The sequence below is a fragment of the Mugil cephalus genome, chromosome 10 (assembly GCF_022458985.1).
Source record: "Mugil cephalus isolate CIBA_MC_2020 chromosome 10, CIBA_Mcephalus_1.1, whole genome shotgun sequence".
Taxonomy (NCBI): domain Eukaryota; kingdom Metazoa; phylum Chordata; class Actinopteri; order Mugiliformes; family Mugilidae; genus Mugil; species Mugil cephalus.
In genome coordinates this window covers 22,356,033-22,377,140 of record NC_061779.1, presented here as the reverse complement: position 1 = coordinate 22,377,140, position 21,108 = coordinate 22,356,033, and the positions used below count along the sequence as shown (strand labels likewise).

At 40.0% G+C, this 21,108-nt stretch overlaps 3 protein-coding genes across 3 annotated transcripts; all 3 read left to right on the top strand.

Annotated features, from left to right (window-relative positions):
• The first annotated feature begins 1,789 nt into the window (after positions 1 to 1,789).
• si:dkey-42p14.3 (EF-hand calcium-binding domain-containing protein 10) lies at positions 1,790 to 3,833 on the top strand. Its single transcript, XM_047597037.1, has 4 exons — positions 1,790 to 2,077; positions 2,797 to 2,961; positions 3,277 to 3,367; positions 3,457 to 3,833. Exons 1-4 carry the CDS (start codon positions 1,975 to 1,977, stop codon positions 3,500 to 3,502), a joined length of 405 nt encoding a protein of 134 aa, XP_047452993.1. The 5' UTR covers positions 1,790 to 1,974; the 3' UTR covers positions 3,503 to 3,833.
• A 181-nt stretch (positions 3,834 to 4,014) lies between these two features.
• samm50 (SAMM50 sorting and assembly machinery component) lies at positions 4,015 to 11,445 on the top strand. The gene is made up of 15 exons (XM_047595268.1): positions 4,015 to 4,180; positions 5,726 to 5,833; positions 6,039 to 6,140; positions 6,222 to 6,309; positions 6,946 to 7,052; positions 7,369 to 7,499; positions 7,708 to 7,795; positions 8,187 to 8,315; positions 8,488 to 8,559; positions 8,636 to 8,722; positions 9,048 to 9,118; positions 10,146 to 10,213; positions 10,311 to 10,457; positions 10,703 to 10,844; positions 11,298 to 11,445. The coding sequence occupies exons 1-15, from the start codon at positions 4,160 to 4,162 to the stop codon at positions 11,341 to 11,343; spliced, it is 1,407 nt and encodes a 468-aa protein (XP_047451224.1). The 5' UTR covers positions 4,015 to 4,159; the 3' UTR covers positions 11,344 to 11,445.
• A 468-nt stretch (positions 11,446 to 11,913) lies between these two features.
• api5 (apoptosis inhibitor 5) lies at positions 11,914 to 19,828 on the top strand. Its single transcript, XM_047597004.1, has 14 exons — positions 11,914 to 12,235; positions 13,059 to 13,220; positions 13,344 to 13,437; positions 13,536 to 13,601; positions 13,763 to 13,914; positions 14,383 to 14,589; positions 15,037 to 15,141; positions 15,621 to 15,710; positions 16,209 to 16,390; positions 16,546 to 16,639; positions 16,750 to 16,806; positions 17,680 to 17,759; positions 17,921 to 18,063; positions 19,192 to 19,828. The coding sequence occupies exons 1-14, from the start codon at positions 12,164 to 12,166 to the stop codon at positions 19,269 to 19,271; spliced, it is 1,584 nt and encodes a 527-aa protein (XP_047452960.1). The 5' UTR covers positions 11,914 to 12,163; the 3' UTR covers positions 19,272 to 19,828.
• Positions 19,829 to 21,108: the final 1,280 nt, after the last annotated feature.

Below are 21,108 nucleotides of genomic sequence, written 5' to 3'. Positions count from 1 at the left end.
GCAGGAGCACAGGTCGTCCACCAATACTACCTACCTGATTTGGTGAGAGAGAGAGAATAAACCTTTTTAAACAGTTGATGGTTTGAGTTTTCTGTAGATTGAACCAATAAACAACTCTGCAAAAGCTTGGGGTGCCAAAAAGATCAGTACTTGTTTTTGAGAAAACCTCACCTACAATGAAGCAGCCATATCTGCTAGCACTGTGTATTGTGTGTGTCATGTGTCCACTTGAGTCCAGTCAGCTTTTATTTTCTTGCATTCCCAATAGATTTTTCAGTCCCTGCACTGCAGATATGAGAGTGCCACGTTAACATAAAGCTAATGTCTCAGAGGTGTTCTCTTGGATTTAGGTCAGTCAGTGGTTTCCGTTCCTTCATCTTCCAGGAACTGCCTCCATGATCTCATTGTTGTGCACCAGGCCGAACCTAGGACCTACTCCATCAGCACTGGGTCTGACAATGAGTCCAAGGATTTCATCCTGATACCTAATAGCACTCAGGGTGTCGTTGTCTAGCCCGTAGAGGTCTGTTCATCCCTCCATGGATATGCATACCCAGACCACCACTGACCCACCACCAAACTGGTCATGTTGAACGATGTTTCAGGCAGCATTATGTTCTCAATGGCTTCTCCAGGCCCTTTCACATCTGTCACATGCTCAGAGTGAACCTGCTCTCATCTGTAAAAAGCACAGGGCGCCAGTGCCGAACCTGCTGATAGTGGTGTTCTATGGCAAATGCCAGTCGAGCCCCACGGTGAGGAGCAGTAGGCACAGGGCTCACTTGAGGACATCAGGCCTTCAGGCCACCCTCATGAAGTCTGTTTCTGATTGTTTGGCCACTAACCTTCCAGTAGAGTCCAGGTATTGCCCCATGCTACCAGTAGGGATACTGACTCTAGCCAAATGCGTGCGAAAATAGTCAGAAATGATGGGGTAGAAATGTCAGCAGCCTACACCTGTAAATCATCCCTGTTTTGGGGATCGCCTCATTGTTGACCCTCTAGTGCACTTGTTGGTAATTTAATTAACCAATCACATTCATTACTGAAGACTTATGTTAAAATGTCCTACATCTTTAATATGTGTTTAATAGTGCTTCCTATTTATTTTTCAGAGTATACCAGAAGTCCCACCAAAACCTGGTGAGCTTCGGACAGAACTGAGAGGCTACAAACTCAGAGAAGATGGTGCTGCGGCCATACAGAAGCTTAGATCACAAGAAAATGCAGACTGAAAACTTCCTCTGTGTGATATCCACAACAGACAATGTTCAAATTTTCCCAGCACCTACGTCTTCAGTTTCCCTTGGAATCGCTTCTGGGATATCTCATCCCGGCTGGCATCGGGCAAGAGGCGGGGTTCACCCTGGACAGGTCGCCATCCTATCGCAGAGCTTCTGGGATATCTCGAAATAAATATTTTCTGTTTGCACTTGTTCTAATGGGAAAAAAAGAGGCAACGAATGAAATGTAACACCACTGTTGCCATTAGCCTTCCAGTATAGGGAGCTTATGTGCAACACAATCATTTTTGTCTGTTGTAAATACATCTCTTTATCCTTTTTGAATGTGTATGTGTTTTCCAAGGGGTCGAGGAAGTAACTATGCTGTATTATAAACATATTAAGAGTTGATGATTTACATCAAGCAGAAAATAATTTTAAAATGTATTTCAAATTAAAAATATCAAACTAAAATTTTTTCAGTTAACTCAGTCTGTGGTGTTTTATACAGAGTCACATACCATTTTTTTGCAAAAATATCTATTTAAACAATAGAAGTGAGTTTTACACTCTTGGATATATAAAAAAGGAAATATCTAGATCACATTTTACAAGAATAGATAAATACATGATATATACGAGAAGAAAACGTGTGCGCGCCATTGACTGTATATACTAGGTGCGCACGCGCATTTACCGTTGAAATCGGTGTATCATAGCAACGCGCTTAAACAGAAGTTAACTGGGAAAGATGGCGACGCAGAGAGAAAAAGACGCCGCTGAATATCTGAAGAAACACAAAATTATCGAGATGATGGACAACCTGACCAGCATGCTCTTTTTTTACAGACCTGGTTAGAGCTTATTTCATGTCTGTTACAGAAGAAACACTATCATCCTGTGCTAAACTACTTTTTGGGAAAGTTAGCCTGCTAGCTTATATAAAATAATGCTCTCACTAGTCTGAAGCGCTAATGACACAATAACAGTTTCTGTTGTTTTTAGTTTTCGGTTTAACATAAATCCATAGCTTTTTAACTGGATCTCTGTTGGACTGCATCTGCTTGACTCTTCTTGAGGAGTCTAGAAAAGATGAGGAAATGGTTACACACTATCCATGGATCACGCAGAAAATCTCTTTATTGGGTGAAATGAACTCAATGTTGTCACACAGCAATAAATCTGTAATCCGTAAATTAGTTATGTTGAAACAAAATCGCGGCGTTGGTTCAACCTTAAGCTATTCTTTGTGGTGCTCTATTGCACAAAACCTAATTTATGGAGTTCACTACATGACTGTACATAGTCTTAATTCATTTTAGCTAGATCATCCTAATAAAATGGCATTTGACTGTATAATTCTGTAAGACATAGAAAAGAGGTATATAACCTAAAATATAATTATAATAACAAGGGGTTGTAAACATACAATAAGAGGTGACAACATCTATCATCTATCTATCTGTCTCTCCGTCCCTCCCTTCCTCCCTGAATTACCGGTATTCAAGGATTTCACCTCTATCATTGTTAAACACAATGATTTTGATGCATTGTTATTGATTGTTTCATTCAGATAATCCCAGGGAGTTTCTTATCGAACAGCTGGAGCAACTGAAGATTTCTCAGCAAAATGGTATGAAAGGACCAAATCTGTTCAACAACTCAAACCTGGATACAGTCTTTGGAATAATGGACCCCGCAAATCAGAAATACATTACTTTTGCTCAATATAAGCAGGGTGAGTGCTTGAAACTTTGTTTGTTTTGGCTACAGGGACTGACACAGCACACACTGTCGGTACAGTTAAGTACAAGGTTATTCATACTGGCAAATCAATCAGTTTTTATTTGTGGTATTTATTTTTTTCAGTCTATATCTTGAGATGATTATACTTACAATATGTCAAACGTAAGCCTATTTGTTAATCCATTGTTATGTTGTAAATTATTACATATAAGATCTTATAGGAAATCATAACATCTTTACAGAAATACTACTTTGAAAATAATGATACTTAATACAGATAGTCATAAAAGCTTCTTTCCCTATACAGCTCTAACCACACTGGGCATAAAAGACATTAATGAATGTCCTGAAGGTGTTAATGAAGACAAAATAACCCATGAGACCTTCAAAACAGAAGGGTAAGAGCAGCTTGACAGGAAACTAATTACTAACATTATTAAATTTGCCATATTGTGAGGTTACTTTTTGTCTCTTTTTGCTGTTACAGGATGCAAGGTCTCCAGAGATACTCAGCAACATATTCACAATCGTGAACGATCCCTTCTACTCACGTTATAACGTTATGTTATGTTATGTTATGTTATGTTATGTCATGTTATGTTATGTTATGTTATGTAGAGAAATGTATTTTATAATATAAGAATGTTATATTTTAGTTGCTACTAAACTTTTTTGCTGGTACGTCATTATATCCTACAGTCTATTATTTCAGTTTTGAAGGATACGTCCCCCTTTGCTGCTCTTATGGGGAAATGTTTAGCCATCCAACATGGTCAAATTGCCAGTGGAAATGTTTCATATTCTGTATCCATTTATTTTTATTTTTACTTTTTTTTTTTTTTTGATTAAGAACAATAAAACAAAGCACAATGTTTTCCCCTTTGTCTGTTACAAAAACATTACAGTCTTGTTGTCTCGTTGTTGTTTAAATGTATTATGTAGTAGCAGAAATCGTGAAAAGGAAATAAAGGAATCGTGGTGTTGTGCATTTGATCGTTTCTCTTCTCTGCAGCGTTGTGATGTTGAACGCGCAGCAGCAGCAGGAGGCGTGGCCAGGAAGTGACATGGCCGCTTCCTTATACGGAGGTTGCTCGCCTTTCTCCGGTTACTTGTAGGTTAAATTAGTTCGTCTTTTTTGTCACTCACAGTTTCAGTAGTATTTACCGGCAAAACACCAAGCGGAGCTCAGCATGGGCACCGTCCATGCCAGGGTAAGAAAAAGTCCAGTGACTGTGTTAGCTAGGACTTTGACCTCTCAGTGTGTTCAGTGAGTTATCTGACAGAGCGGCTACTGTGAAGGGAAAGGCCAACGCTGTACATTCAGCGAGGCTCAGGCATGCTGCTCTCTGACACGAGATTCCGTTTACTACGGCTAAAAAGTGGTAGTTTCCGTTTTCCTTCACGACTCAATGTTAATACGTGATGTTAGTGGTGTCTATTCACTGTAGTATTGCTGCAGCCCCCACGCTGTCTCGTCGTCAGAGCTCTCTCTGTAATTAGTGTAAACACAGTCTTACTTAGTCGTTATTTTCTAGTGCAGTGCTTTCACAAATACTGAGGTCATATCTGAAGGGTTTACATATAAAGTGAAAAGCCTTGAACGTCTGCATTATACCCAGTTTCCCCCTGATTCTTAATTAGTTTTCTCTTGCTCTTTTTATTGTTCATTCCTTTCATTTTCCTGCTGTGGTGTGAACATATACTGTATTTAATCCCTCTTTCCTCATGCACCATTTCCCTTGATCCTAATGTATTCACCGATCAGCTACAAAATTTAAACCACCAGCCTGTGATGTGTTTCATCATGATATAATTTTCCTCTAGAAACCTAGTGCGTGGTATTTCTGTTGATGTTACTTTGATACATACCAACACCTGAACGTTGCTGCAGACCAAGCGTACTCCCGCAGCAGTGCCAAGGGGTCGTGCCTTGCATCCTAATGCCATGCCTTCCCAAGATCAGCGATACACACATGTCCAGTCTTCCAAGTGAACTAATAGAAAACGTAACTCAACAGACCATGCATTCTTCCTCTGTTTGTTTCAGTAGTGGATAGGAGTTGGCAAATTGAGGTACCCTGTGTTTTCTGTCACCTTTCTACCCGAGCCTGCAGTCACTTTGACAACAATTTGAGCTACAGTAACTTAAATTAGATCTGACCACACGGTTCAGCTTTCACTCCTCATGTGCATCAGTGGCGCTGGTGATGGTTCACAGATCTTCCTTCTTTGGACCACTTTCAATAAGCACTGACTGACCACCCCAGACAGGGACAACGCTACAACAGCTGCAGTTTTGGAGATGCTTTGACCCAAGCGTCAACAACTTGGCCCTTGTCAACATTGCTCTCCCCTGCTTTTAACACATCTAACACTAAATGTTTACTTGCTGCCTAATTTATTCCACCCGCTGACAAGTGCCATGATATGACCTGTTGGTCATAATGTTATGGCTGATCAGTGTATATTTGATGAGTGTGTCATGAATCAAAACACGTTTTGAATGGTTTAAAAGTTTGGATTGGATTGTCACTTGTTTCCCTTCATCACGGTGCCTTGTATAGTACATCTGAAACACGCTCAATTGATAAGTCGGGTTATAAAAAATCAATCAGTTACAGGTTTTGGTCATTGAATACTTTAGTCAAGATTCCTCTAATCTGATTATGTGTCTCTTACAGCCATTATGTTTTCCCTTTTTTCACAATATCAGCAATTGTGATTTTGATGTTTTTTTCTCACCTTTTGTTCTGCAGAGCCTCGACCCTCTGCCCATGCACGGGCCAGAGTTGGGAGTCCAACCAGATGATATTGATGTTCCAGAAATTGAGGAGCCAAAGCAAGAAGTTCTTGAAAATAAGGATGTAAGATTTATTTTAGTGCAGTATGATAGACAATGAAATCTGAAATGCAGCACAGATTCAGCAGGAATGGTTTAGCTTGGACCTGAAATAGTTTTATATGTGGAACACTGCCTTATTTTATTTTGGCTGTTTGACTGTGTCCATCCATTCATATCCAACCATTTATGATCGTGTTGTTTTTTTTGTGTTTCCTGTCTTTTTAAAGGTTGTAGTTCAAAAAGTGCACATAGATGGACTTGGAAGAACCAAGGAGGACCTGTTGACTTATGAAATTTCAGAAGTTTTCCAGGCAAAGAACCTCATTGATGTAGGGGCACGTTAAAATGGCTCATTCGTACTTATTCAAGTTGTGAGTGGCCGTGTACACATGGTTCATTTTATCGTGCAGGTGATGCGAAAGTCTCACGAGGCCCGACAGAAGCTGCTACGTCTTGGTATCTTCAGAAAGGTTGAAGTTGTTATTGACACCTCACGAGGTACTGTCAGTCACTGCGTGTTCTCTGCCCACGTCATTCTCATTTCATTCACTTTGATTCACTGTGGCAGTAAAAATGAAGTCAGTTGTATGTGTCTATGTATGTAAAAATTGTCTTCATTTAACTTTCAAACTAACAAAAGTTTTTTTTTTTTTAACTAATTGCAATCACAGTACCGTTCTTGTCCCTGCTGAAGACATTGTTCAGACATTCACTGTCCAAGTAGATTTTTTTTCATACCTAGACTAAAGTTAGTGGTTTGCAGTCATCAGGAAAGGATTACAATATAGTCTAAAATAATAGTTATTTATCATTCACCTATTTACACACTCCACTGGGCACCAGTTTCGGGTTAGGTGTCTTGTCTGGGTAAAATCCCTGCAACAGTCTACTTTGCCAGCTGAGCCTGAACCTACGGGACGTAGATCAGACCAGATTTTATTGCTTAACCCTAGGAAACTGGCTATACCATGACCAGGATGACTGAGAGTCTTAACACACATCAGAGCAGGACATTTTCACAGATTCATAAAGTTTTATTTATTTATTCATTTATTTATTTATTTTGGTTCAGCTGCATTATTTCAGACTAAACATATTTCATCAATAGTTTGCCTATTTTTTTCTTGTCTTTAGGTGAGGATGCTCTTCCTAACGGCCTCGATGTGACCTTTGAAGTCACAGAGCTGAGACGTATGACGGGAAGCTACAACACCATGGTTGGAAATAATGAAGGAAGCATGGTGGGTGCCATAATAGCTTATTACCATCATCTGCTACCAGATGTTTTGAACCTAATCTAGTTTCAACATTACAGTGGCTTCAATACAATGACTTTCTAGTTTCTTCTGTAAAAATAATTTCCAATTTCAGCAAGATACTTTCATTCAATGAAGCTGCTTATTCAGTTGTTGTTGTTTTTTTTTTTACCTGGAACCAAATCTGTTTGTGCACAAAGTTGTCTTACATTTGATGTATTTTACATGTGAAGTTTTATATTAATGTTTATATTAATATTAAGAAAACCCTGATTAGATCATTGATTCTCTTTCATTTCAGGTACTGGGCTTGAAGTTACCCAATGTATTTGGTCGGGCAGAAAAAGTGACATTCCAGTTCTCCTATGGCACCAAAGAAACGTCCTACGGCCTGTCCTTCTTCAAACCTCAACCAGGACGCTTTGAACGCAAGTAAGATGTGACAAACTTCATTAAAGAGTTTAGTTTTTTAGAAACATTTTATTTACATATGAAGGCTATGAAGTACCACTGAGAACCAACGTGGCACATTTCAGAAACAAAGGACACAAATATATGCAGTAGTTGTGCGTGTTTCTTATAATTGCAAAGGGGTCCTAGCAGGATATTGACTTTTCTTTTCTTCTTTCAACTTCAACAGTATTTCACTCAACGTGTACAAAGTAACAGGTCAGTTTCCGTGGAGTTCACTGAGGGAGACGGATCGAGGCATCTCTGCAGAAATGAGCGTAAATATGCGTTTACGTTTGTCTTTTCCACATTTTATACGTTCAAATGATTATTTCCAATGAGTTGTGGTGAATTTGTCAAGTGAAATTAGACAATTAGGTTGTATTTTAATACGAAAGCACATCCAAAGCATTGAAATGTCCTGGTAGGTTATTAGCTTTTTCCTAAGAAAGAAATAGTTTGTCTTTGATATAGACAAGTTGTCTTTGGCAAAATACTAATCCATCTTTGGGAAAACTGTACTGGCAGACATTCACATTTTTGTAAAACAACAACTATCTTTTTTGATGTATTGTATGCTCTTTTTTTTTTTTTTTTTTTTAAAAAATGACATCTGTAATAAAGCAAAAATGGTGAAATGGTGTCTTATGACCAATTCACCACTCACAGTTCCCTGTGTGGAAAACCAACCAAACCCTGAAGTGGGAAGGAGTGTGGAGAGAGTTGGGCTGTCTGGCTCGCACTGCATCTTTTGCCGTCCGGGAGGAGAGCGGCCACTCCTTGAAGTCTTCACTTTCGGTATTTGTCCGGTTATATATTTTACAGTGAAAACCAGATTCCAGTAACATTGTGTTGAAGATGACAAACTGTAAATTTAAATTATTAAATGCAGAAAATGACTGATTTCCTTGGAATAGAAATAAAACGATATTTACAGCAGGTTTGTTAATAGAGTAATTTTGTTTTTCAGCATGCGATGGTCATCGACACGAGGAACTCCTCCATCCTCCCGAGGAAAGGTGGTCTGTTGAAGATCCATCAGGTTTGTTGTTCCTTTCCAGATCTAAAAACAACATCTCTCATCTTGTACACAAGTCTAATGTTTTCTGTTTGTGCAGGAACTCGCTGGATACACTGGGGGAGATGCCAGTTTCCTAAAGGAGGACTTTGAGATCCAGCTCAACAAAGCACTCTTCTGGGACTCGGTGAGATTAAGAGTTCTACATTTCAACCATTTTGCAAATTTTGGAGTGGAAGGCACTTACACAGGCTTACTTTAAGTTGTGTTACCAGGCAAGAACACAAGTGTTATATTATTAATGTGCAATACTTAAATGCCAAATAAAGACTTCCGGTTATGCATTGCACTGAGTCATTTGTGAAAATGGCCTGTTGGCAGAAGATTGAACTAAATGAGAAACAAATGAATGGTACAGTCATTATTTACTCAGGCACACATTTTCCTTATGTCTATTACTGTCATGATTTGCACAAGTCAGCTTCACTGAATGCTTTGACTTTTTCCTCCAGGTGCTTTCTGCCTCACTGTGGGGCGGTTTGCTTCTACCCATTGGTGACAGGCCAACAAGTATAGCAGACAGGTATGGAAATACAGTGCAAAAGGCCAATAACATTATTATGTCAAATGCACGATTTAACATACTGCCTCAATTAGTCAGCATAGCTACAGCATCTTCCTACTTCCTACGTATGACCCTATGCCATAACCTGACATGCACCAAAAGTGTAACTACACATCGTGGTGACATGGACTGTGACATCTGTGATTGGTCTGAAATGCATTTCCTTGTTCAAGTGATTCGTCAGCCAGGTGACCAAAGACAGTTCTCTTTTGTCCAGGCTCATACACACCGTCTTCTCAGACGACTTCTCTATTTTCTGTGCTGCGGTGACAGCTAATCTGCATTTATTTGGTTCAACTCCAACGTGAGCCACTCAGTTTGAGTCGGCACTTTGTGAAGTGTGAAGTGAAACCCAACGCAGCTGGCCAGTCGCCGCCCAGTGTTTCAGTGGCGTACTTGCATAACGATACAGACACACCAAAACACAGGCATAAATGCCTTCGACAGCATAACCCCCTACACATGTTATGTCACACTGAATCTTAAAGTATTTGTATCACATCCTTTATTGATATTATTGGATCAAACTTTTCTGCCTCTGTTGCTGACAGTGCTGACTGTGGGTGAGGTGGCCAAATTCATGCCCAACCCTCAATCTGCGCCCTGCGCAGTAGACAAGTGGCAGCCTACTGCTCCAAGTGTACACACTACTGTGTCAACAAATGAATGGGTCAAATGCAGAAAAATAATTTTCCCCATTTTGGGACAAATACAATGTGAAATATTCATATTACTATTATGAATTTGTCTGTCCAAACTACAGCAACTTGCTTCCACGTGTCTGCAGAGCATCAGTATTCACCTGTTTGCCTAACACAATGTGCCTCCATGACGCTGCTTTAACTCTGCAACATACCTAACTGATTAAAAACCTCTTAACTAGACAAGCTGTAGCCATAAAAACTATGTTATTAAAACTAAGCGATTCACAGACAGCTCATAACTTTTCTTTGTGTTATATTTATTTATTTATTTATTTTGGTAGGTTCTACCTTGGTGGCCCCACCAGTGTCCGGGGATTCAGTATGTATAGTATGGGCCCACAGAGTGAAGGTGAGACTTTAGATTTTCTTTTTTTAGGTGCTTGCTAACCACACTAAAGTTTGATTGTTGATTGAAGAATAGTGCGCTGACTTTACTGGTATGGCAGGTGACTACCTGGGAGGAGAGGCCTACTGGGCTGGAGGCCTCCACCTATACACCCCTCTACCCTTCAGGCCAGGCCGGGGAGGCTTCGGTGACCTCTTCAGGACCCACTTCTTCCTCAATGCTGGAAACCTTTGTAACCTCAACTATGGTGAGCAGTTGGAGCCAAAATAAAATTAACTCCTGTGTTATTTGTGTGTTACTGATCCGATCTTGACATTTAAGACTAAGATGTTATAATTACGATAGGATCAGTTGAAACTTTTATCTTATCCAAGTATGAATTTCATGGTTTTGTCTTTGAGCAAATTAGAGCTCAAATTTTTATGCATACATTTGCAGTTTCCCTTATTTTCTGTTTCACTGAGGTCACATGTGCTCTTGTGTTTTCGTCAGGTGAGGGGCCACATGCTCATTTGAAGAAATTGGCAGAATGCATCCGTTGGTCATACGGATTGGGTATTGTGCTGCGTTTGGGGAATATTGCCAGGTTGGAGCTTAATTACTGCATTCCCATGGGAGTCCAGAGTGGAGACAGGTAAGGCTGGTTGATTTAGGTAGATTTTTTTTTTTTGAATTTCACTTGTTAGATTTACTTAAAACACATTTAAACTACATTTAAAATGTGTGTACCTGTACATATGCAGTGACAATAAAGTTGAATCTAATTTAAGATACATTTGTTAACTCAAAACATCATTTTATATAGATGCTGAATGTTAGTTGTTGTTAGTTAAGTGAAGAAATAACAACAAAAAAAAACAGCACAGACCAAGCACAGTAAATACTCAGCAATGTACCAGCTTTTTCTGTGAACCTTGTAAAGTAATTCACTTCAAACAATAAGCACAAGCATGCTAACATTATAGTGACTCTTTCAGGTGACATGTTGTGGGAGCAAATGCATTAGGTATTAATGCATTTGCTCCCGCCCTCTGCAAATTTTGGGTTTGGCTTGATAGCAATTTAAAATTTTCTGCTTTCCTTTCAGGATATGTGATGGGTTCCAGTTTGGAGCAGGAATCAGATTCCTGTGAAACAATGTTTGTTTCATGCCAGATACGTTTTATTGGAAGGGGAAATTGCTTGTACAGAATTGTTGTTGTGATGAAATAGTTCAAATAAAAAGTTTGCTCTCACTTTTTTTTGTTTTGGTCTGCATCTTTTGTATCTTTAGCTGTCAGTGATAACCTACAAGACAAATGAAAACGAAGAAGGTGAACCTGGCAGAAGAAAGACAAGTAGTAAATATCAGTGAAATTAATCGATGGTTAAATATGTAATCTAGAGATTAACATTTTGAAACCTCTTGAAGTAGGCTTCTTCAAGACCCAGTACTACAACCATCAAGTAAAGTTGAACATCCAACAGGCATTAAGCTGTCCTCCTAAAATAAACAACTACGAGAAAGATTTACACATGAAGAGTAGAATATCAATAAATATTTTATTTAAAGTATTTTCTGCATCAGTTTATTTGATTTGGTATTCCACAAAAAACATCGAACGTGTGCGAAACTGGTGATTCGATTGCGCACCCACTCTGCGCACATTGTGTCAGGTGTGTCGTGGCCCTCCCGTGATTCGCTAAACGTGCGCATGCGCAGCACTCATTGTTCCGAAGCAATTAGCACGCTACAGATCGTCGCGGGAAGACGGGCAGTAGGGGGTTGTTCATTCACGGGTTTCTCGAAATTTCTTCTTGCCGTGTCCTTTTCACAAAACATATTTCTCGGTAATACGGCGTTGTTTGTTGTAGACTCTCTTGAGGCGGAGCAAACGCGCCCCGAGAAGGGTTTTCTACTGTGGTTTTATCAACGCACTTATCTGTGAGTGGCAGGCAGTCGGACGCACGCTGATGGCGGTCACTATCGAGGATCTCTACCGTAGCTACGGGGTCCTTGCAGATGCTAAGGACAACCTCAGTCAGGTAAATAAAGGGCATCTTTAAAAATATAAATAAATTAAATCGCACGGAACGGGGATTTCTGCTCCCCTGCCACCATGCCTCATTTTACCATTCATTATTGCTAACTTAGCTGACTTACATAACATTGTTCCTGTATGCTAAGCTAGCTATAGCTAGCTTTAGCCAATGTTGATCGGTTTGTTATAGGGACCCCTATAACAGGCGGTAACGTTACTTCATTGGTCATTTTTAAGTTAGTTAGAGTATTAATTCTGTTGTTTGCCTACCTACACTTTAAACCCAACTGGGACTCTGATTAGCATAGGTTGATTCAAACACATACTTCGTATGAAGGACGTATTCTTGTCGATAGGAGCTTTGACTCTTGTTATTTCGCACTATGGGTTATCATTGACTTCACATTAAGTACCTTTCTTACACATAAGTTGTTCAGTTATAGGCAAATGAAACACAGGAGACCCCACGATTCCAAAAATCAGGAAAACATTGATTTCTTACCTTTTTTCTCATGCTCTCTCCTTGTGCAGATTTTGTGATTCAAACGTCTCCTCTCAGTGTTGTTAAAACTCCCGCACAAGGGATTTCAAACACAGGCAGGGGCTAATATGTCTCCAAACCAACTTGTTTCAAAGTATATCCACAGACTGGTAACACTCAGGTGAATTTACTGCATCAAGAAGCACCTATCGCTTCGAGGTTTATCAGTATGTGCCATTATTCTAGTGAGCGCCGCAAGACTCGCATCATTATCATGTGAAGTTAGGCTTGAAATGTAATGTTACTGTTAAATACTTTTATTTATAGATGTACTTTTTTTCCGCAGCACAAAGATGCCTACCAGGTGATCCTGGATGGTGTGAAAGGTGGCCCCAAGGAGAAGCGCCTGGCAGCACAGTTTATTCCCAAGTTCTTCAGCAGCTTTCCAGAACTGGCCGATGCAGCTATTAATGCCCAGCTTGATCTTTGTGAAGACGAGGATGTGTCTGTGAGTATAAATGGACACGAAACACAAGATTTGCCCCCGTTGACTGAATGTATCCACAGTCATCACTTCTATTCCAATGTGGCAATTAACTCTGTTTTTTTTTTTTTTTTTTTTTTTGTCCAGATTCGACGACAAGCCATCAAGGAGCTCCCGCGGTTTGCTACTGGCGAGAACATTGTCAGAGTTGCAGATATTCTCACCCAGCTCCTTCAGACAGGTACTAGACTTTCCAATACTCCCTTCTCATTCAGAGTTGCTGTTGGTTAATCACTAATGATTTTTTGTGGTAACGTGTCTTTTTCTTTGTTCTTCTAGATGATACAGCAGAGTTCAACCAAGTCAATGCAGCTCTTATTTCTATCTTCAAGATGGATGCTAAGGGTAAGTGATTATTTACTGGCGAGTTATGTTGGCCATGTAAATGAAAAATAATCTAGTTATTCATGTTGTTTATTTTCAAGTAACTGCTCATGGCCATAGACACAGATTGGAACAAGTTTTATTTTTTTTAATCCCTCATTTCGATGTCTTTTGTCATCTAGGTACTCTCGGAGGCCTCTTCTCTCAGATCCTGCAGGGAGAAGACATAGTGCGAGAAAGGGCCATCAAGTTTCTGTCCACTAAACTGAAAACCCTACCAGAGGACATCATGACAAAGGAGGTGGAGGACTACGTCTTTGCTGAGACAAAGAAGGTTTGCAAATAGTTTTTATCATTAGTGATTTCTCACTCTTCTGTCAGTCTCATCAGAGGTATTGAATCACCTTTTAATGGATTTGAATTGGGCTGTGTTGGGGCTCAGCTGATCTGTTTCTTCCTCACAGGGACATTTGTTGGGTTTTTGTGTTGAAAGTATAACCCTGCATACAGTTGGTTTATATGGACAGCCTTTACAAGTAGACGGATCGATCAGATAATGTGAACGCATCGCCCATCTCCCTGGAGCTCCTCTGGGTAGTAATATATTGTCATGCTGAGCATGTGTCTATAGAATATTTTCTCCTTATCAATTGCATTTCACGCTGTCTGCTGCAGCGTGTTTATTGGCGTGTTCACTTAGATCACCAAAATAATATTAAAACATTTACTAGATGTTAGGCTATGTGTATAAAAACAGACAATGCTGATGCACGGTGATAAAATTTATCTTCTCTTCCCCAAGGTGTTGGAAGATGTGACAGGAGAGGAGTTTGTGCTCTTGATGCGTGTTGTGTCGGGTCTGCGGGTGCTGCAGACAGTAAATGGCCGACAGCAACTGGTGGAGCTGGTGGTGGAGCAAGCTTTCCTGGAGCAGGCCCTCAACCCTGCCGACCCCGACACCGTGGACCGCCTGCTGCAGTGCACCCGCCAGGCCCTTCCATTATTCTCCGTGAGTAAAACCAGAGCAAAGATGAAATCATCCGAAAACGCCAGAAATAAAAAATTTCCACAGAAGGTTTCATGAAACATTGAAATGTAATATTTTTAATAAGAGCTGATCATTTGTTAACATTACAGTAGGGGTTACACAGACGCTAACAGAGGAACGGTCTAAATCCTCTCAACTTCACTATCCCATGTTTCAACACACCGTGGAGTACTATTAAATGCCATAGATGCTGCTGTGTTGAAGCCTGTTTTTATACAGAATCCGAGGAAATGCAACATTTGCGTTAAAGTAACAAATTTAAGCTCATAGTGAATCTGGTGAAAATAGTAGAAAAATTTGTATTTCCATTCTGTTGAATACTTCTTGCATATACCATGTACCATCACATTCCTCTTACGAGCGATCATGTTGTAATAATACTGTAAACTTCTTTCTCCTGTCTTGTAGAAAAATGTCCATTCCACTCGCTTTGTAACTTACTTCTGTGAACACGTCCTGCCCAACCTCAGCTCCCTGACAAGTCCTGTAGCTGAGCTGGACATTCAGCTCGAGGTGAGTTTTTCTGCTTCCACTCTGATTGTTGTCCTATACTATGCTTTGCAATACTGCCTTCCACCAAATACACTGTATTATGATTCCCAGCCTTTATTTTACTTGACTTTGATCTTAGGAGGTTAACAAAATCAGATCAGCAGTGTTTTCACCTCAAATGGCATCATATATTATGTACCCCAGTCAAGTTAAGAAGGTATAGAACGATAGATGCCCAATTGACACTGCAGATGTTAAATGTTCAGGGTAAGACTATCTCCCTGACCTGGATTCATTCAGTCTGACTGAGTACTGAGAGAAGCTTGATGAATACTCCCAACATTTGACATTTGGTCAGTAGTAAACAAAGTTGGCACAACAGCCACCTGTCTTAGGTGTCAGCCAACTGCATGTTAATGGGTCTTGAGTCTGCACCACACAACACTGTTTTTCATCGGCCATGCACATCGCACTCAGCCAAGCTCTCTGTATGTACGTAGGTGCTGAAGCTGTTGGCTGAGATGAGTCCGTTCTGTGGAGACATGGAAAAGCTGGAGGCCAACCTCAACATGCTTTTCACCAAACTACTGGTAAGAATAACTTATTCTATTATAATGCAGGGGAAGTGGAAATACACTAGAATCATAACACACAATGACAGATTTATTGCTCTTTTAGCATTTTGTTTTTGCACTTTCAAATTTTTGCACACATGCGTCCTAAATACTGTCCGGTTCACTAATGTTTGATTGGGTAAATGCACCCACCAGTCATCAAAAAACTGTAGCAGTCAACTTTGTGTTATGACTTTTTATTTATTCTTGAGACAAATGTTTCACTTTGTGTCATATGAACAAACTGCACAGTCATGGTCTAACATACGAGAGAAGTGAAAACCTAAACATAGTGTAGTGGGTGTGACTTGAAAATCTCACTTTTTTACAAGTGTCATCTATAAAATACAGAAGTTGTAGTAATCATCAGCTAGAAAACAACTGTACATTCTCATACTCTAGTTCGTTCCATCTGCCACAAAAAGGGGGTATCAAAGACTCCACTCACACCTTTTAACATTTTTTTTTTTTAAGGAATTCATGCCACTGCCACCAGAAGAGGCGGAGAACGGTGAGAACGCTGCCAATGAGGAACCCAAACTGCAGTTCAGCTACGTAGAGTGTCTGCTCTTCAGCTTCCACCAACTGGGCAAGAAGCTGCCAGACTTCCTCCTCGACAAAGTCGATGCTGAGCGGCTCAAAGACTTCAAGATCAAGTGAGGGAGTGGTCGCAGTTGAAAAAGAAAAAACTTGTTGCATCCATGCTGTGGTTGATTTAGATGATCAAATCTGAGCCTACAGATAAATTTGGTTTGGTCATTTTGTCTTAAAACTGCCACATGAAGTTCAGTGTGTTTTTTTGTGTCAACAGGTTGCAGTATTTTGCCAGAGGTCTGCAGGTTTACATCAGACAGCTGCGAGTAGCACTGCAAGGAAAGACAGGAGATGCTCTTAAGACAGAAGAGGTAACAGTGTCGGTTGTCATTTGATTATTCTCTCACCTGTATGACTTAATCACAAGTTGTGCGCCTGTGAAACATGTCGGCGACTAACTTGTCTTTTTATATGCAATCAGAACAAGATCAAAGTCGTGGCCCTCAAGATCACAAACAACATCAACGTCCTCATCAAGGTACTGGGGATTGCTCTTTAACACTGGGCGGCCGGAAAAATAAGAACAGCTATATAACTTCACATGGTGTCAAATGATTTCCCCTCAAAGTTGCTGCAGTTTTAGCTGGTTTGGGACTGTCTGCACTCTGTTGTGTAGTTACTGTAAGCTGCCGTATGTTAAAACTAGTGAAGTCAAATGATTGTCAAATTTTTAATCAGATTAATCACAGGGTTGCTGTGAATTAATCATGATTAAATATCAGCCACATTTCATTTTGCATGAACAAACAAGAAAGACAACAATTTATGTGCACTTGACGTGTTTAACACTTTTAACAGTTTCAACAAAATGTTTTTTAAACATTTATCCACATTAATGTGGCCCATTACTAAGACAAACTAACATGTTGACATCGTCCGAGAGGAGAGCTGACCACTTATTTACAATGTTGCTGCAACTGAGAAGTCTCTCACGTGAACAGTTGTTGTAGGAGTGCCCAGGTATTTGCAAGCCGGCATTGCCAGCTTGTCTTTGTTTTGTCTTTGTTTTTTTCTTAATGTGGTGTTATAAGTGTATTTTAAGGAGTGTTTCGGTGAAAAGAAAACTTCCTGCTGAGTGTGCATAATACCTTGACCGTTTATGCCTGAAACGTGCAGAGACGTTCAGGCGTTCTGCGCTGTAGATAAATTTTTAAACAGATTAATTATGATGATGGATTATCTGCATTAACATGTTCATTTTGACAGCCCTAGTTAAAACATTTTCTTTTCTTGCCATTAATACTAAATTCAGTAACTCAGCACATTTCTGTCGGCTATAACCTCCGTTGAATGGGGTTGGAACCAATATACCTTCTTCAAAATAATATTATAACCTTTATTTTCATGACAGGATCTCTTCCACAACCCTCCATCATACAAGAGCACAGTCACTCTGTCCTGGAAACCTGTCCAAAAGGCAGAGGCAGTAGCGTAAGTCTGCTCCCACTTCTTGCCACCGATGTTATTCTAATCAAAGGGGATATAAACACCTTTAAATTGCCAGTCCATGACATACTGTACATGTGGTGTTCCTGTGTTAATCTGTTTATTCTTCATCTGCTTTTTTTAATTTATTTTTTTCTCATATGTAGGCCCAAGCGTCAGTCAAGTGAGGAGATGGGGTCCGGTGGCAGCACAAAAAAACAGATTTCTCCTCAGCCCAGAAGGGACGCACGGCAAATCTACAACCCACCCAGCGGAAAGTACAGCGCCACCATTGGCAATTTTACCTATGGTGAGTAGTGTTTTTTTTTTTTTTTTCTTTTATTGTCCATTTTTGTTTACTCCCTTTGAGTTTCTGATACCTGTAATAGGTCTGTAGATTATTATATTCTAGTGTCAGCTCAACCTCGCAGCAAAAAAATGAAACATTTAAAAATTCTAATGTTTAACGAGATGTACATGTGACCTCATGGCAGTTGTGGAGGAAAAGGTCCAAGAAACACCCAAGTAGATTCTGATTCAGTGTCTGCAGACCAGGGCTTCAGTGAGAGATGACTTTTCAGTCAATTCATTTATTGACTATTTTTCCCTTTGCTCTATAGATTATTTTTGAAATAGTCCGTTCATTTGATTAATTTATTACTAAGCATTTATTCAGCGATGGGGTCATAACACATTGTGACATTACATGTCTGAGTGGAGAAGCTGGTTCATAAAAGATGTGATTCTTGCTCCTGCTATTAATTGAGAGTGAACTACTTTGGCCAATGGCCATTGTAATTGGAAATGCAGCTGTATTATTTATCTGCAGCAGACTTTACCCCAAGTTAGATACTGCAATGTTGATGGAAATCTGCGTCATTTAGTTTTACAGATCGATATTTGCAAAAACGAGCTACTTGCATGATGCAAATGCACTGGCATTCAACCATTTGCGTCTTTGCTGTAGTCTGTTGTTTTTCCCGCATAAGTTGTGATGTTGTGGTAGACCATTTCAGCTTTACACTGTCCATTCTAGTAGGCCTCATTTGTAAGACCTTCTTCTAGCTTCTTCTATTCCACACAAACTGACACATTTACACGGCGGAACTAGTCGATGCACCGCAACAAACCATGAACGTAACGTCAGGTAGAATAGATGTTACTGAAAACTTGTTCACCAGAGTCATTGGGATGGAACCTCTGAACATCTGGATGGTGATCAATTCAACAGGTGATCAGATCTTTCAGTCTGGACTGATCTGGCCAACAACCTCACGCATCACTACTCAAAACTCAAGCGCTGTGCAGCTTCAGTGTTTTTGGCGTCTTTGCCTTACAAGAAACTACAGTACAGAAATGCTGAAGATGATTTGATGTTTGAGATGCATTTAGAAGTTATTGCATTATTGCTGAACTTTGAACGCTTTGTCACCTCCAGAGCAGCGCGGTGGCTTCAGAGGAGGACGGGGACGAGGCTTCGGGGCGAGAGGCAACAGGAGCCGAGGCCGAATCTTCTGAGAGACACACACACACACTCTTGGCATATTGCTCATTGAACTGCATCACATCAGGATCTTTTCCTTACCGAGATGGACTATTTACCAACTACTCCTTTTTTTTTTTGTGTCTTTTTTTTTTTAACTGGTCTCCTCAATTTTTGGTTTGTTTGTTTTTGGAGAGGATGATGGTTTCAGAATATCAAACTGCGGGTTCTGACTTTTCTACCTGCCATTTCAACATGTACTCCCTGTATTCCTCTTTGCCAAGGTGATAGTAAATCTAAATACGTTTTCTCTCTCTCTCCTTAAATTTTAAACATTATTCTGTGTATTTTTGTGGAACAAAAAACTGCTAAGTTGTAACTGATGAATATTTTGTCAGATGTTTGTAGGAAAAAGATGAAGATCCTCGTGTTTTGCAACATATTGATGAATTGATTTGTTTCTACCGTTTTATTTAATCTTATTTTCTTTTTTTATTAGAGCTTAATTTGAATTGGCGGACTATGCTACTTTGTATAAATCAATGATGCTGTTTCATTGGATTTTTATCATAAACTTGTTTGGAACTATGAACTTTTGTTCTTGTTTATGTCAAATCAAGTGGTTATGTTTAATGTTGCAAACCTGTGTGGGGAATGAAGACAATGCTCGGCTCCATCTTGCTGCTTCCGATTTTCCTTTTTTCACGGGGGGGGGGACTCGACTTGGTAATCAAAACCCTCTCCGAACTTAACATTCTCTCCCCCTCTCATTCTTTCTGCTCACCCACTCATTCAACTCATTTATCATTCTCACCCTCCTGTCTTTCCTTTTTCCTCCTTCTATTTGTGTTCACCTATATCTGTACTGAGGCAGAGTGACGAGAGGGTAATTTTAGCCTGTGGTTTCTGGCATCTACATTTGGGAAAAAAAAAACTCAAACGTGCCTTCTCTGCTGTCTACATGCCTGCATCGGTCTCCCCCGCAGTCCTGTGTGTGTGTGTGTGTGTGTGTGTGCGCGCGCGCGCGCGCGCGTCTGCGTCTGCTTTGAAGTATAAAAGAGTAGAATCGGGCTCTCAATAATTGAAATGGTTATAAATAGTTGCTTCCACGTTTAGAGCGCTCTTTATTTTGCACCTCGGTGGTGGAGGTGCTGCTTGTTTTGGGTACATTCAGTCACGCACACATTTCCCTGCACAAACATTCCTATGATATAGTGAAGTCCCTCCATCAGCTGCATTCATTCTGCTTAAACATGGGGGAGTTGAAGCTGTGTGCCGAAGCAGTTTAATGTAATTCATGTGCTGAAGATGAAGACTCATTTCTGCACTTTTGTCAAAGTATTTTTAATTTGTCAAAAATCTGCATGGGAATATTACCATCCATATATAGTGACATGCCCAGTTTTTACATGTACAGACAAACCTAACCCTGAGAGACAAATTCCTTTGTTTTCTGACGGTATAAGTTCACTTGTTTTGATGATACATTTTAGGTGTTTTGGCTTTAAACTCACGTCTTAATCCTTTTCCAGACGGGACAAACACAAATCCTCCAACACATCCAAAACGGTTCTTTATAAAGAACACACACACAAAATAAGCTCTCTGTGTGCGCCACAGGTTTGCATGTGAAGACACGTGTGCTGGTGTGTGTGTAGGTGGATGCTTTGTGGGCGGAGGGGCGCTAAAACTCAATTTTCTCAATCGGCGGTGGCAGACTTTTACAGAGGCAACTCGAAAAAAAAAGAACCTCTGAACCATTTATTGAGGGAGATATTAACGAAAAAGTGAAGTGCCGATCGTTTTATTTTATCTATTTATTTTGAAAGAGCACAAAGCAGCGTTAGTATAAATTGCTCAAGCTGCAGAAGA

Bases quoted from the DNA above. Each gene is read 5' to 3' on its own strand.
- si:dkey-42p14.3 (XM_047597037.1), top strand. From the start codon at position 1,975: ATGGCGACGCAGAGAGAAAAAGACGCCGCTGAATATCTGAAGAAACAC. The intron at 2,078-2,796 runs GTTAGAGCTTAT...TGTTTCATTCAG, and splicing joins GCTCTTTTTTTACAGACCTG to ATAATCCCAGGGAGTTTCTT. The intron at 3,368-3,456 runs GTAAGAGCAGCT...TTGCTGTTACAG, and splicing joins GAGACCTTCAAAACAGAAGG to GATGCAAGGTCTCCAGAGAT.
- samm50 (XM_047595268.1), top strand. From the start codon at position 4,160: ATGGGCACCGTCCATGCCAGG. The intron at 7,053-7,368 runs GTGGGTGCCATA...CTTTCATTTCAG, and splicing joins GAAATAATGAAGGAAGCATG to GTACTGGGCTTGAAGTTACC. The intron at 8,560-8,635 runs GTTTGTTGTTCC...CTGTTTGTGCAG, and splicing joins GTCTGTTGAAGATCCATCAG to GAACTCGCTGGATACACTGG.
- api5 (XM_047597004.1), top strand. From the start codon at position 12,164: ATGGCGGTCACTATCGAGGATCTCTACCGTAGCTACGGGGTCCTTGCA. The intron at 13,438-13,535 runs GTACTAGACTTT...TTGTTCTTCTAG, and splicing joins CACCCAGCTCCTTCAGACAG to ATGATACAGCAGAGTTCAAC. The intron at 13,915-14,382 runs GTTTGCAAATAG...CTCTTCCCCAAG, and splicing joins TCTTTGCTGAGACAAAGAAG to GTGTTGGAAGATGTGACAGG.